This window comes from Delphinapterus leucas, chromosome 10 (assembly GCF_059928025.1).
Source record: "Delphinapterus leucas isolate spDelLeu-1000000601 "Yukka" chromosome 10, BTC_Dleu_Yukka2, whole genome shotgun sequence".
Lineage (NCBI taxonomy): Eukaryota > Metazoa > Chordata > Mammalia > Artiodactyla > Monodontidae > Delphinapterus > Delphinapterus leucas.
Window position 1 is genome coordinate 32,477,426 of NC_143138.1, and position 13,759 is coordinate 32,491,184.

The window sequence follows — 13,759 nt, forward strand, 5'->3', positions numbered from 1 at the left end:
TGGAGGCGGAGCGTGAGGAGAGCAGGTCGCGCGCTTTCCCGCGCCTTCCCTCGCCCAGCCCCGCGCCGCCCTCCGTGCTCCTCCCCACTTCTGGCTCCTGTGGCCGCTCCCTGAGTGGAGGAGCGGGGAGCCCCGGAGGGCGGGGGGGGGTGTGTCGGGCGCGTGCTCGCGCCCTCCAACCGCCAGCCGCGGCCGCGGAGGCGCGCTTGGCCGGGCCCCAGGGGCGGCGCGGGGCGGAGGGGAGGGGGCTGCTCTGGGTGCGGGGGCGGTGCGCGGCGGCCGTGGCGGCCCGGGCTGCAGCTGCGGCGGCGCGCTGGGGGCCCGCGTCCAGGGCGCCCCCGGTCGGAGCTGCCGCCGTGGCCGCGGCTGCCGGAGCCATGTACCGCAGCGGCGCCCGCTCCTCCGTCTCTTCGCACCGGCCTAAAGAGAGCGGCGGGGGCGGCCCGCGCACCGGCCGCAGCTCCGGCTCCTCTTCAGGCCCGTCTCGCCGCACCTCGCCGCCGTCCTCCGGCTCCTCCTCGTCGCGGACGCCGGCTCGCCGACCCCGCTCGCCCTCAGGGCACCGCGGCCGCCGGGCCTCGCCGTCCCCTCCGCGGGGTCGCCGCGGCTCCCCGTCTCCGCCCCGCGGCCGCCGGGCCTCGCCGTCCCCGCCGCGGGGTCGTCGCCTCTCCCCGTCCCCGCCGCGGGCCCGTCGCGGCTCCCCGTCTCCGCCGCCGCCGCGGGGCCGACGACTCTTCCCGCCAGGCTCGGCCGGTTTCCGAGGGAGCAGCCGGGGGGAGTCTCGCGCCGATTTCGCCCGGGACGGCCGCGGAGACCATCCAGGCGACAGCGGCAGCCGGGTAATCCCACCCCCTCGACCCGGACTCCCTTCCTACTGCAGTCCTCTCGCCCGGGATTCCCGCTTCCAGAAGCGCCCTCAGCCCGGGCGACCCGAGGCCTCCAGGCCGGGGTCCCCACATCGAAGGCCATCCATCCCCCCCGGCCTCCTCTGCGACGCCCAAACCAGGAGGTTCCCGGTCAGCCCCTGGAGCTTCATTTGCACAATAACGGACTCGGGACGTGCCCGGGCGCCGGGTCGGGAGGCAGTGCTGCATTTCCTGGCAATAGGTTGATTCTCTCACTCTGGGTGAGGTGTGGAAAAGTTTGCCGGGGCAAGGGGAATCTCCTCCAAGCCGTGTGCCTGATACTTTTTCAATAGTTGGTGTCCTCAGAGTTCCGTGGTTTTGTATCCCCCTAGACCTGAGCTGCGCCCTGGATCTTGGAATGGCTGAAATGTCTTTGTGGCGAGTTAGGGTGGCTTACACAGTTCCAGGGTAGACACCGAGAGTGTAAACTGTTAGCTCTCTAAGTTAGAGCTGTGTCTCCGAAATCGAAGTGTGGGTACCCACAGTTATTGTAATAGCTGCTGCCACTTACCTAGTTATGTGGCAGGAATGATGCTTAGCCCTTCACTTTACACGTTCTCTTTGAACATTAACGACCGTTTGAGGTGAGGGTTCCTCATCTAACAACTGAGGAACTCAGAGAGGTTTAAGTAACTTGATCAAGGCCACGCAGCTAAGAAGTGGTGGAGTGTGATTCAGTTCATCTCTGCCTGGTTCCCAACACCCTGATTTTAACTGTTATGTTTCCCTGCTAAAGGGACAGAGCATGAGATTAAGAAGTTTAGTTTAGACGTAATATTGACTTCTCACCATAACCACCTTGCTAGTAGAGCCTCCTGGCAGAATCTGGTGTTTTGGAATTTGTTTTTATTATCAGTTCACCAATCTTTAAAAAACAAACCAAAAAACCCACCCCGTGACAAAGTTTCTGTCTTACTGAGTGGCTTTCTAACAGTATCTGGGTACTCTGGTCATAGATGAGTTGACTTGTCACTGTGTTAAGATTTTCATAGCTGAGCATGTATAGTCTGAATGTTAGTCACTACAGAGAAAGTAAGGAAGACAGAAAACTACTAGTTTGTATAACCTCCCCTTTCTTCTCCAACGCAAAACCTATTTGCTCCAGTCTTTTCTGTCTCAGTAAATGACATCACCCATTGCTCAGCCAGAAACAGTGATCCTCTCCCTTCTCCCAATCTGTAAGAATAACTCCATCTATCTAACCTGTCAGCTGTACCTCCAAAATACATCCTCCAAACTGTCCTGCTGCCATCACTCTAGTCTAAACCCTATTACCTCTTGCCCAGGTTATTACATTAGGCTCCTTTACACTCTTGTTACCATCCAGTTTTTTCTGTACCCAGCAATCAGAATGATTTTTAAAGACCTTCGTTTTATACATTTGAGAAGTATTTATTGAACATTTACCATGCTGTTCTGGGCACTGGGGATACAATACTGAACAAACCTGTCAAAAACCCCTGCCCGCATAGAACTTATATTGTAACAGCAGGAGTCAGATAATAAATAAGATAGAGAAGTAAAAAGTCTTGGCATGTTAAATGTGATTAAGTGCTAAGAGAGAAAGAAAACAAGGGAGTTATAATTTTTGATAGAGTAGCCAGAGAAGGCCTTCTGGGAAGGTGACTTTTTAATAAAGACCTGAAGAAGATGAGGGTTATGAACAATGTGAGCATCTGGAGGAAGTAATGTAGTTAGATCATATCACTCCCCTGCTTGAAACCCTTCTGTAGGCTGTTAAACTAGGAATAAAAATCCAAGTTCCCTAACTGTGACTTCTATCTTCTATCACTTTGCTGCAGTCACACTGGCCACCTTTCTGTTGCCCAAAACATGCTAAGCTCATTACAGAGCATGTTCTTTTTGCCTGAAACATCTTCCATCTGTTCTTTGCAAGGCTGACATCTCATCATTCAGGCTTCAAATTAAGTAGTATCACCTGAGAAAGCCTCTTCTAACCAGCTTATCTGAAATAGCTCCTTTTCCCCAATCTCTTTCATGTTATTGTGTTTTAATGACTTTATAGTGCTATCAGAAGTACTTTATTATTTTTTTAAACCTGTTTTTGGCTTGCCTCCTTTACTGGAAATGTATAGGTTCTGGCAGCAGGCTTAATTCACTCCTCTAGCCCCATGCCTGGTACCAGGAAATTAAAGAATAAGAGGTCACTGATTAGGAGGGTTGGAAGCATGGACTTTCATCTAAGAAAAATGATAATTTTTTTAAAGTCCTTTATTTTTGGAGTAGAATCTTACCGTAGCCATTTCACACCTTGTAGGACCACAACTTTGTGACTAGGGAGGAGAACATTTTTGAATGTAGAGATATCTTGACCTTATTGACTATTTATTGTGTTATTTTTTACTTTTGTAGAGACGCTCTCCTGGTCTGCGTTCTGACTCTTCTTTGGAACAGAGCTTAAGGATCACTGTTGGCAATGACCACTTCTGTGTTGGCATACCAGAACGGCGGCGGCTTAGTGATCGACTGGGGTCACCAGCGGATAATCTGGAGGATGTGGACAGGTAGGCTTCATCGGAGACAGGGCACACCATAGTAGTGCTTGAAGTTAGAAATGTTGCTGTTTTCTGAATGATGTATTTGAAAGGGTGGCGACAGCACTGAAGTTATACTCTGCATCCAGTACAAAGTATAACATTAGAAAAGGCTTTCTCAATGGGGTAGACTCTGAAATAATTATGTAGGACTTCCCTGGTGGTGCAGTGGTTAAGAATCCGCCTACCAATGCAGGGGACACGGGTTCGAGCCCTGGTCCAGGAAGATTCCACATGCTGCATAGCAACTAAGCCCGTGCGCCACAATGACTGAGCCTGTGCTCTAGAGCCCGCAAGCCACAACTACTGAGCCCACGTGCTGCAACTGCTGAAGTCTGTGCGCCTAGAGCACAGACTCCGCAACAAGAGAAGCCACTGCAATGAGAAGCCTGCACACCGCAACAAAGAGTAGCCCCCGCTCGACGCAACCGGAGAAAACCCGCACGTAGCAACAAAGACCCAATGCAGCCAAAAATTAATTAATTAATGAAAAAGAAAAGGTTTAGCTAAATTCATGATATATATATGAAACATATACACATTAATAGAAAGTGAGAGATCTTTTAAAATGTGTGTTTTCTTTTTTATATTTTCTTGGCTGCGTCGTGTGGTATGTGGGATCTTAGTTTCCCTGACCAAGGATCAAACCCGTGCCCCTTGCATTGGAAACGCAGAGTCTTAACCACTGGACCTCCAGGGAAGTCCCTAAAATGTTTAATTTTAGTTATTACTTTACAACCACTGAGGGCTGAGAAAGGGCATTTAATACTCCATAGTATTAAATATAGATCTCAGGTACTAGGAACTTAGGTATATCTGGGAAGTAAATAATCACATTAGGTGTTTTTCACCTCATAAAAGAGTAAGGATGGGAGTACAGGGAAGGCACTCTTTCTGAGAGCTGAGAACCATGTCTGTTAATGGTCTCTGCCCAGTACACTAGGAGTTTTCACAAATGTTTAGCAGTAGCAATAAATCAATATAATGTTCTTTCAAACTGAGATTGTCCATGCAGTAGTGCACAGAGTATAGGCAGGCAGGTTGGGGACAGCTGGGCAGGAAATCTGAGGACCACTGCTGCCCTTTGGTAATATTTACTTCAAAGCTTCAGTGGCTATTCAATGTAGTGAAGCAAAGCGGGACGGCCACATAATGGTGAAACTTCTGAGTTTCAAGGTGTGTAACTATTAATTGAGGCAACAGCTCTTGCATTTCTGGCTGCTTCTATTTTGGGAGATGATTGAGTAGGTGGTGCATGGTGTGATTCTCTTCCTTCCTTGCTGAGGTTTTGAGGTAACTTTAGCATTTCCTCTTGTTAGTTCTGGAGTATCACCTCACTTTTCCATAAACTTTGTTATGCATGTGTGCTTCAGATAGCCAATTGTCTGTTTAAGTTATAAAAATTAAAAATTTCCTCTTAGGATGTTTGAGGTTGTAATCTTCTTTCACGAATACTGTTTGAGAGAGACACATTTATTTTAGAGAAAGTGAGATTAAGACTCTAAAAGGAGGTCCCAGGCCATTCTTTAGACTTTTTGCCCCCAGCACTCTTGCTCAGTATAGTTTGTGTGGATAATAACTGTCGGCTAAAACCAGGCCATAGGAATGTTGGCACTCTCAAGATGTCTTCTTGACTGTGAGTCCACTGTTCAGTTAACGAAATGAGCCATTTCCATCCTTTGTATGTAGGTGTGTGTTTATTTTTTTCCTGAGACCCTCTATTCTTTCTCTTCCCATATTGAATTTGTTAAATTTTAATACCTGGTTTGGGTTATAGCCAAATCAAGGGTTGTCAGTCTCCTCACCATGGCAGCTCTGTGTGTACGATTGTAACTTACTCTGAAAAGGGAACGTGAACATGTTGTATGAAGATTCTTAGCTTCTAAAAACTTGTGGATGTGAGGTTGATTTCCCTTGTTTATCAAAGTACTACGCACATTATACGTTCCATTCATGGAATTCTCATCTCCTAACTCCTCCTTGCCCTGACGTAGGTTGAGGGAGTAGAATTTTTTTCCCTCTGATTTGCCTTAGGGAACAGACAGAAGCAAACAACTTTCTTCAGGCATTTTGGGGATTCAGCAGAGGAAAATAATGGGAAGTTTGGGTTCTGGAGGACCTTTTTTTTTCCTTATATACATTTTAAGCAGCTTTATTTAGCCATAATTCACGTACCATACAATTCACTCATTTAGAGTGTACAGTTCAGTGACTTTTAGTATATTCATAGAGTTGTACATCTACCACTGTGATCAGTTTTATTTTTATTACCTTATCCTTAGCTATTAGTCTCACCGCCCGCCCCAAGCCTATTACTAATCCACTTTGTATCTGTATAGATTTACCTATTCTGGCCATTTCATAGAAGTAGAATCATGCAACGTGTGGTCCTTTGGTGGCTGGCTTTTTTCGCTTAACATATGTTTTCAAGATTCATTCACGTTTTTTCATATAACAGTGCGTCATTCCTTTTTTATTGCTGATAATAATTTCATTGTGTGTGTTTTGTTTATTCATCAGTGATGGATGGATAACATTTTAGTTGTTTCTGCTTTTTAGCTATTATGAATAATGCTTCTATGAACATTGGTGTACAAACTTATGTGGATGTATATTATATGTTTTCTTAATTTCTTTAATGGAATTTGTAAACACAGAAAAAGTAGAATAGTACACTGAGCCTCCATGTACCCATCCCTACATTGAACAATCAATTTTTTAAGTAGATTTTATTTTAGAAAAGAGTTGGACTTAACCAAAGCTTTCAGAGAGAGTTTGTCAGTGGACTATTCTGAGCTGCAGGGGATCGGGGCCCTTTTTAGGACTTACTTTTATTGCAGCCAATTCTCTCTCTTATCCTTTGGGAGAACTGGGGAAGGAGGACGTGAGCTTCTAATCAACCTGATTTCTGCCTGTATTTACATGATAGCTCATTCTTTTCACTGTTTCTATTCCTTCTTTCATTGTTTTTTGCCTCCTTTTGCTGGAGATTGCAAGTTTAAAGTGAGTCTTTCTGAGAGCCATTTCATTATTTCTAGCTTCTTGATATTTAATGTTGGATTAGATCTTGGGCTAGTATGTTGCTTGGTGGAGACATGTAATAGTTCTGGTGAGGAGCAGAATGTGGGAGCATGGATGAACTTTCCACTACCCATGGAGCCTGTGATTTTCCTCTACACTAATGTGATCAGAGACTATGTATGGTAGATGGTGTTTTGGCAGTGCAGTGACTCAACTCATGGATGTTCCTCCCTGGAAATAGATGTCTTCGTGGCTGACAAACCTACAGAGTAAAATGTTTTACTCTAGTTACGTTCGATTTCGGAGATCATCCTTGGTCATTCTCATTCTTTCCTATTATTTCATAGTACATTGGGACCTCAGAATTCCCCAAATTCTTAGGGAGGAGGTGAATAACAGGAACCTCAATTCCCATATGTGGCATGCTTATAGAGGAGGTGATAAAGTTTATCCTTTATAGTCTTTCATAAAGTTATTTATAGCTGTTACCCAGGTCTAAAACTGAACAAAGGCTGGGCTGGCGAATGAGAAAAAGCAACTCTTTGATGTTCTACTTAGTCCCAGAAATAGGAAAACAGCTATAAAAAAAAGAAAAGTCATTTCTCAAAACTCACAAAAAAACAAGTAGCTACTAGCATGTAGAAGACAGCAATAATTACCATCCTCTGAACAGTAATTCACTCTGAAGTGTGAGTGACATGTAAGTTTTTCAAAGTGGTATGCTTAAAAGTGCTAGGGGATCTTTATTTCTGTGATTTAAGTCAGAAGCTTTTAGGGGGCAATAGAAACTCTGACCATAGTGCCCAAAAAGATTAGGATATTGTGTGTGATATAGAGATCTGCACTAAAAGGACAGAAGTCCAATCCTGTATTTTTACCTTCATGCCATGAAAGTCTAAGACCTTTTTATTTCTATAAAATAAAAATATATAGTGAGATAAACCATCACATACTCTTTCTGGGCCAAAGATTAGCAGAGTGCTTGTGGATATCCAGGCAAGGCAGGAAAGAGGGTAACAAACAGGCTGTGAGGGAGTTTTTTGGTTTTTAATATATGAGCCAGCAAAACAAAGCATTGGAGAACCTTCTAAAACTTATGAGAAAATCATGCCAATTGGATAGATCAATGGTTAAAAAATTTTTTTTCCCCACAGTGAAACTTTTTTCCCAAAGGAAATATTATATAGAACTTTATTATATAAACAGATAAAGTTGGGACCAGTATGATTTCAGTGAGGTGGAAGGCCCAGAGCCATGCAGGCTCTTAACCTCCTTCCTTTAGGCAGCTCCTGAGCACTCTTCAGAATCTCTGTGGAACACAGCTTGAAAATCACTGATCTGAACTGGTGTTTCTCAAATTTTAAAGTGCACACAGATCATCTGGAGGGCTTGTTAAAATGCAGATTCTGATTCAGTAGGCCTGAGTGGAACCTGAGAACCTGCATTTCTAAAAACTTCCTGGGTAATACTGATGTTGCTGATTCAGACCACAGTTTTAGTAGCAAAGAGCTAGAATTTAGCTAGTGTGAAGTTGGGTAACCCATGTCTCTTTGTAGTCTGGTAGTGGTGTTTTTGCATCTCCCAGACCCTAGCATGATACTATGCATCCCCAAAGTCTAATCAGAGAGATTAGCCTAAGAATTCTGTCTAGATACATTAGTAGTGTCTTTGGTTAGAGGCTCCAGCTGCTTGTGCCCTGGGGAAAGGGAGAAGAAGTATTCCATGTATATACATAGATTTGTTCTTGGACTTCATGATTATTGTCTTTTGTTCTAAGCATTCTACAGCCCCCTTGCCAGATGTCAGTCTCTTAGCCTTGTCTGGTCTTGCTCTTTCCAAGTCCATTATATTCAGTGATGCTTGTCTCTTTTCTCAGGGATGACCTGACTGATGATTCTGTCTTCACTCGAAGTTCCCAGTGCTCTCGAGGTCTTGAACGATATATTTCCCGGGAGGAGGCACCTCTCAGTCCCTTCTTGGGACAACTTGACGAGGACTACCGAGCAAGAGAAACTTTCCTGCATCGGTCTGATTATAGTCCCCATGTCAGTTGTCATGATGAGCTGTTGCGGGGAACAGAACGGAATAGAGACAAACTCAAAGGCTCCTACTCTATACGACCTGAGGAAAGGAGCCGGGAGGCCAAACGGCCCCGTTATGATGACACAGAGAAGATACACAGCATGGGAGGTGATCACACAAGTTTTACATCGGGGGCCCGCAACTATCGACAGCGTAGACGGAGCCCAAGTCCTAGGTTTTTAGACCCTGAGTTTCGAGAGCTGGACCTTGCCAGGCGAAAACGAGAGGAAGAGGAGGAACGAAGTAGGAGCTTGAGTCAGGAACTGGTGGGAGTTGATGGTGGTGGCACTGGCTGTCCCATCCCTGGATTGTCAGGTGTCCTAACAGCATCGGAGCCAGGATATTCTTTACATCGGCCAGAGGAAGTATCTGTGATGCCCAAGAAGTCAATACTGAAAAAACGGATTGAGGTGGACATGGAGCCTTCCATGCAGGTCTATGCTGCATTTCTTCTAGGGTCTCTTGCTAGTCCCTGTAATATTTTAAAGCCTAGTTACTTTCCTGGGGGCTGTGTCCCTAAGATATCTTTGGAATATGTGTTGGACCAACATTGTTATGCCTATGAGCCGTACCTTCCAGGACTCTCCAAAGGAAACTGTAGGCTTCATAATGCAACAATAGAGGGCTTCTACTGTCATGTATTAGGCTTTCTAAACAGACATTTTGGAGAGTATCTATTAAAGTTTTTTTTTTTCTGCCTCTAAATTGGATAGTCCTTTAGGATCTTTGAATATGGGTTTCTTGGAAATGAAGCTTGAAGAGCAAAGGGAGGAGCTGATCTGAATTTTCCTCATCTCTCTTTAAAGAGAAGAAAAAATGTATGAGTGGTAGGACAGTAGACCAGAAATCAGATGATTCTGATTCTGGACCCGTCTCTACCACCAACTTGCTGTGTGATTTTTAAATAAGTCACCTAACCATTCTGGACGTTGATATTTTTTTCTCACTTATGAAAAGATGGTCAGGCATGAGCACTTGTTTTTACCTGTCCTTTTAGGAGCTAAATGTTTCTGAAGAAGTGCCTGAGGGCACTTAGGGAAGTAAGGGAAGGCGATCAGTTAGGATTAACAGAGTTTCCTGACCCTACTTCAACCAAAGTAGCTCTGCTTTTATGTTTTTTTCTTTCAGGGATCCATAAAAAAGAAAGCAAGTAAGCTAGGGCATCTCTAAAGTCCTTTTGAATTCAAATTCCTTGATAAAGACTACAACAAATGGGCAAAAATGAAGACTCAATCTGCCTTCTTTTCTGTTTCCCCCTGCTACAGCAGAACCATCTGGAGAAACGGGAACCCAAATCTTGAACCTGGCTAAGGACCTCCCTTTCATCCACATTTATCTTTTCCCTATTAATTCAAGAAGAGCAAAGTATTTATGTATTTATCTCAATTACTAGTTTTCTGAGATTCTACATAGAGGCTAATTCAGTTATGTTTGTCTTTGCAGCTTGAGAGTTTTTCCAGCAGTACCAGCTCCAGCCAGGATCACTCCCTTTACTCTGGACACTCATCTCTTCCACTAAGTGGTGCTATTGCTTCTTTTGCCTCAGAGGTTGAAAACAGCAAGGGAACTGTGGTAGAGACTACCCTGAAGGAATCTCAGGGCAACCTCTACCAATGGGGCCCCCTCTCTGGGATACCCAAAGACAGCAGTCCCCTCAGAGAGCAGTTTGGAAGTTTTCTGTGCCACAAGGAAAAATTGGATATGAAGGCTGAGGGACCAGAGCGACACACAGACTTCTTGCTTCCTCATGAGAGAGCTAGCCAGGATGGCAGTGGTTTCTCCTGCATTCTGAGCATGTTAGCAGATTCTACCAGTACACAGGAAAAGAGGCGACGTAGCTTCCCTGACATTGAGGATGAGGAGAAATTTCTCTATGGGGATGAAGAAGAGGATTTAAAGGCAGAATCTCCACCAAAGCCCCTTGGCTCTGAAAGTGAAGTTATGAGGCAGAAGGGAAGCTCCCTACCCTCTTCAGCTCCAGCTGTAAAGCTAGAATCAATAGAAGAGACCAGTCCAGAATATGCAAAGATTCATGACTTGCTCAAGACCATAGGGCTGGATATTGGAGTAGCAGAGATTAGCAAACTGGCTGCACGCACCCAGGAACGACTTCATGGCAAGAAGCCATCACGTTCCTCTGCTGACCGCCGTTCCTCTGTTGACCGGCACTTTTCAGCAGACCGCTGTTCCTCAGTTGACCGCCATTTCTCAGCTGATCGGCGCTCTGCAGATCCTCACAGACTGGAGAGTGGAGAGGCACACCATAGCAATACCCACTCCCCAGAGGTATCCCATCCACACCCAGTCTCCCCTGTGGATCCTTACCTGCTCACAAAAAACAGCCCCCCGTTCCTAAAGTCTGACCATCCAATGGGCCATATTGCAGGACCTGAGGTGGTTGGCAGTGGGTTTCAGTCATCTGTTGCAGTCAGGTGCATGTTGCCATCAGCCCCATCTGCCCCAATTAGACTTCCACACCCTGCTTCTTTATCTCAGTTTCATATGCCAAGGGCCTCTCAGTTTGCTGCAGCTCGGATACCTCCAAACTACCAGGGACCTGCCATTCCCCCTGCTTCCTTTGATGCCTATAGGCACTACATGGCATATGCAGCCTCAAGGTGGCCCATGTACCCTGCCTCCCAACCTTCAAACCACCCTCTACCTGAACCACACAGGATAATGCCAGTTACCAAACAAGCTACCCGTAGCCGTCCCAATCTCCGTGTGATCCCCACTGTGACTCCTGATGAGCCCAAGCAGGAGGAGTCAGTGCTGGGCTCAATTCCTCCTGCCCAAGTGCCTGTCCATGTGTCCATCCCATCACTCATAAGATATAATCCGGAGAAGATCTCTGATGAGAAGAACCGGGCTTCCCAGAAACAGAAGGTGAATATTAGCTTTGGGCATCCTGTGCCTGAATCTTCTATTTTAACATAAATTTTTATCTTTTAGAGGGAGCTGAAAATTTGCAAGGCCCAAGGCAGTCTTTAGAGACTGCTGTCTTACCATAGTTTTTTCTTTTATGTTTTCTCATTTGGACTAAAGTCTGGCCGTAGGTCCCACTGTGATTGCTAGACTTCTTTTTTAAGTTTATTTCTCTATCTGAATTATCAGCTTTAGGACCCTATGGGTAGGAGCTGGGAACCTTGAAGTCTTTAATACGACCTCATCAGGGAGAGAGGAACCAAAATTGGGCTGGGTGAAAGAGAAATCAGGAAATCTATGTTTCATCCCAGTGAGTTTTGGATCTTTTTCCTGTAGTGATTATGGGGTTTAAAAACTAATAACTAGTTGCTTGGTAATTAAACCAAGAAGTAAGCTTTGCTTATTCTGGTTTAACTTAAGAGTCCAGGAATAATAATATTTTTGATACTTTTTTTTAAAGTAGTTTTTATAGTGTCAAAAGTAGTTTTTATACTTTTTTTTAAAAAAGTAGTTTTTATACTGTTCATCGGGTTCCCAGGCTATAGAAAGGGAGCAGTGGCTGGGGTAAAGATATAATAATTCTAGATGCTTTAGAGCAGTAGGTAAAAATTATGTAGGGATGAGGAATACAGAATAGAAGAATTTTGAATAGAAAAATTAATATGTACTGTTAATTTTACAGGTCCTTAATAACTGAAAACTCATTTTGTTAAACAAGGTGACCTAAGGATGATAAAATTGTAATATGTGTAAATTTGGTTTGCTAATAAAATAATTAAGACCTGAGGAGAAAAGTAGAAAAGGCAAAATTGTAGGCCTAATCTCATTTTTTTTTCCAGTTGAACAGAAATTTAGCTAATCCTTGAGAAGACAAAAAACACCTCTTAATTTTCCATGGTACTTGGGTGCCCTGAACCTCAGTCTTTTGGTTTTTTTTTTTAAGTCTTTTGGTAAATAGGAAGATACGTTCCATACAACAAAACCTAAGACTGCAGAGACACTGTCTGGAGACTAGTGCTTTCCCTTTACGTTTAAAAACCTAGTACTTAAGTCAGGGCTGACAATACACAGATTTTTCACATGAGCTCCTTATATAGACAAGCCATATTTGTTTTTCCATTAGGTGATAGTAATACAGTTGAAAGATAAGGGCTTTAGGGCATGCGTATCTGGATTTTAAATCATCTTACTATATGATCTTTTGGTATGTTACTTAGTCTTTTGCAACCTCAATTTTCTTACCGTGAAACAGATAATATCATGACTAAATAAGAAGATATATGTAATGCAGCTAACACAGTGCCTCATCCGGTAACACATATTAGTTCCCTTCTTGATGGCTCCTTTTGGGCTCAGAACTACTATCTAATAGTGTAGTGCTTCCTGTATGAAAAAAGTACTTTCCGGTCAGTACAGTTCTGGAAAGGATAATTCTATTCTGGCACTTGGATTGGAACGAAATATCACCTTCACTCTAAAGTCAGAGCCTCTGTGTGCAGGCATTTGGATTCTTGCATTCAGATATTATCTAGTGTGAAGGTTTATGGAAAAGAACAATAGAAAAGGGATGTTGGAGGCTAAAGGATCTCTTACCATTTTGTACTTTGCAGGTTATTGAAGAGAGGGAAAAGCTGAAGAGTGACCGGGAAGCTCGCCAGAAGAAGATGTACTATCTCAGGACCGAGTTGGAGCGGCTTCATAAACAACAAGGTATCAGACACTTCTTTGCATGACTGCCTTTTGTAACTTTTGTAGGAGACCCAAATGGAGAGCTTTGGGGATTCTCAGACAGGTTCATTGACACTGAAGCTTCACTTTCAAACAATTTTTAATATAATTAGACTTATAGAAAAGTTGCATTAATAGTGTAAAGAATTCTCAGGTTCCATGATTATTAGCATTTTACTATATTTGCCCTATCTATTTTTCTCTCTCAATTGTGTTTGTGCGTATGTGTATATAATTTTTCCTGAACTGTTTAAGAGTAAGTTGTAGATATGTATTCCTTTACTCCTAAACACTTAAGTGTGTGTCTTCTAACAACAAAGAATTCCCTTGGATAACCACAGTATGCTTATCAAAATTAGAAAATTAACAGTAATATACTAGTCTACTGATCTTACTCATATTTCATCAGTTGTCCCAATGATGTCCTGAAGCAAAAGAAAATGAAAGATTACACATTGCATTCAGTTGTCATGTTCTTTTAGTCTCCTTTAATCTGTAGTAGTTCCCGAATCTCCAGAAGAGGTCACGTATTTTGTAGAATGT

General features: G+C 43.9%; 1 protein-coding gene across 7 annotated transcripts in view; it reads left to right on the top strand.

Moving 5' to 3' along the window:
- ZNF318 (zinc finger protein 318) overlaps window positions 1-13,759 on the top strand; it is a 26,606-nt gene continuing 12,847 nt past the window's right edge. For 3 of the 7 annotated variants that reach the window (XR_002645767.2, XR_016394609.1, XM_022581961.2), the window contains exons 1-5: window positions 202-839; window positions 3,279-3,430; window positions 8,358-8,997; window positions 10,007-11,449; window positions 13,099-13,198. Coding sequence is in view for 4 of the 7 variants with exons in the window: in XM_022581961.2 (XP_022437669.1) it covers window positions 378-839; window positions 3,279-3,430; window positions 8,358-8,997; window positions 10,007-11,449; window positions 13,099-13,198 (2,797 nt within the window). In the remaining 3 variants the exon portion in view is untranslated. Of the gene's footprint in view, window positions 840-3,278; window positions 3,431-8,357; window positions 8,998-9,828; window positions 9,929-10,006; window positions 11,450-13,098; window positions 13,199-13,759 lie in introns of those variants that run through there. The other 4 variants (XR_016394610.1, XM_022581959.3, XM_089918693.1 and 1 more) reach the window with 4 other exon arrangements.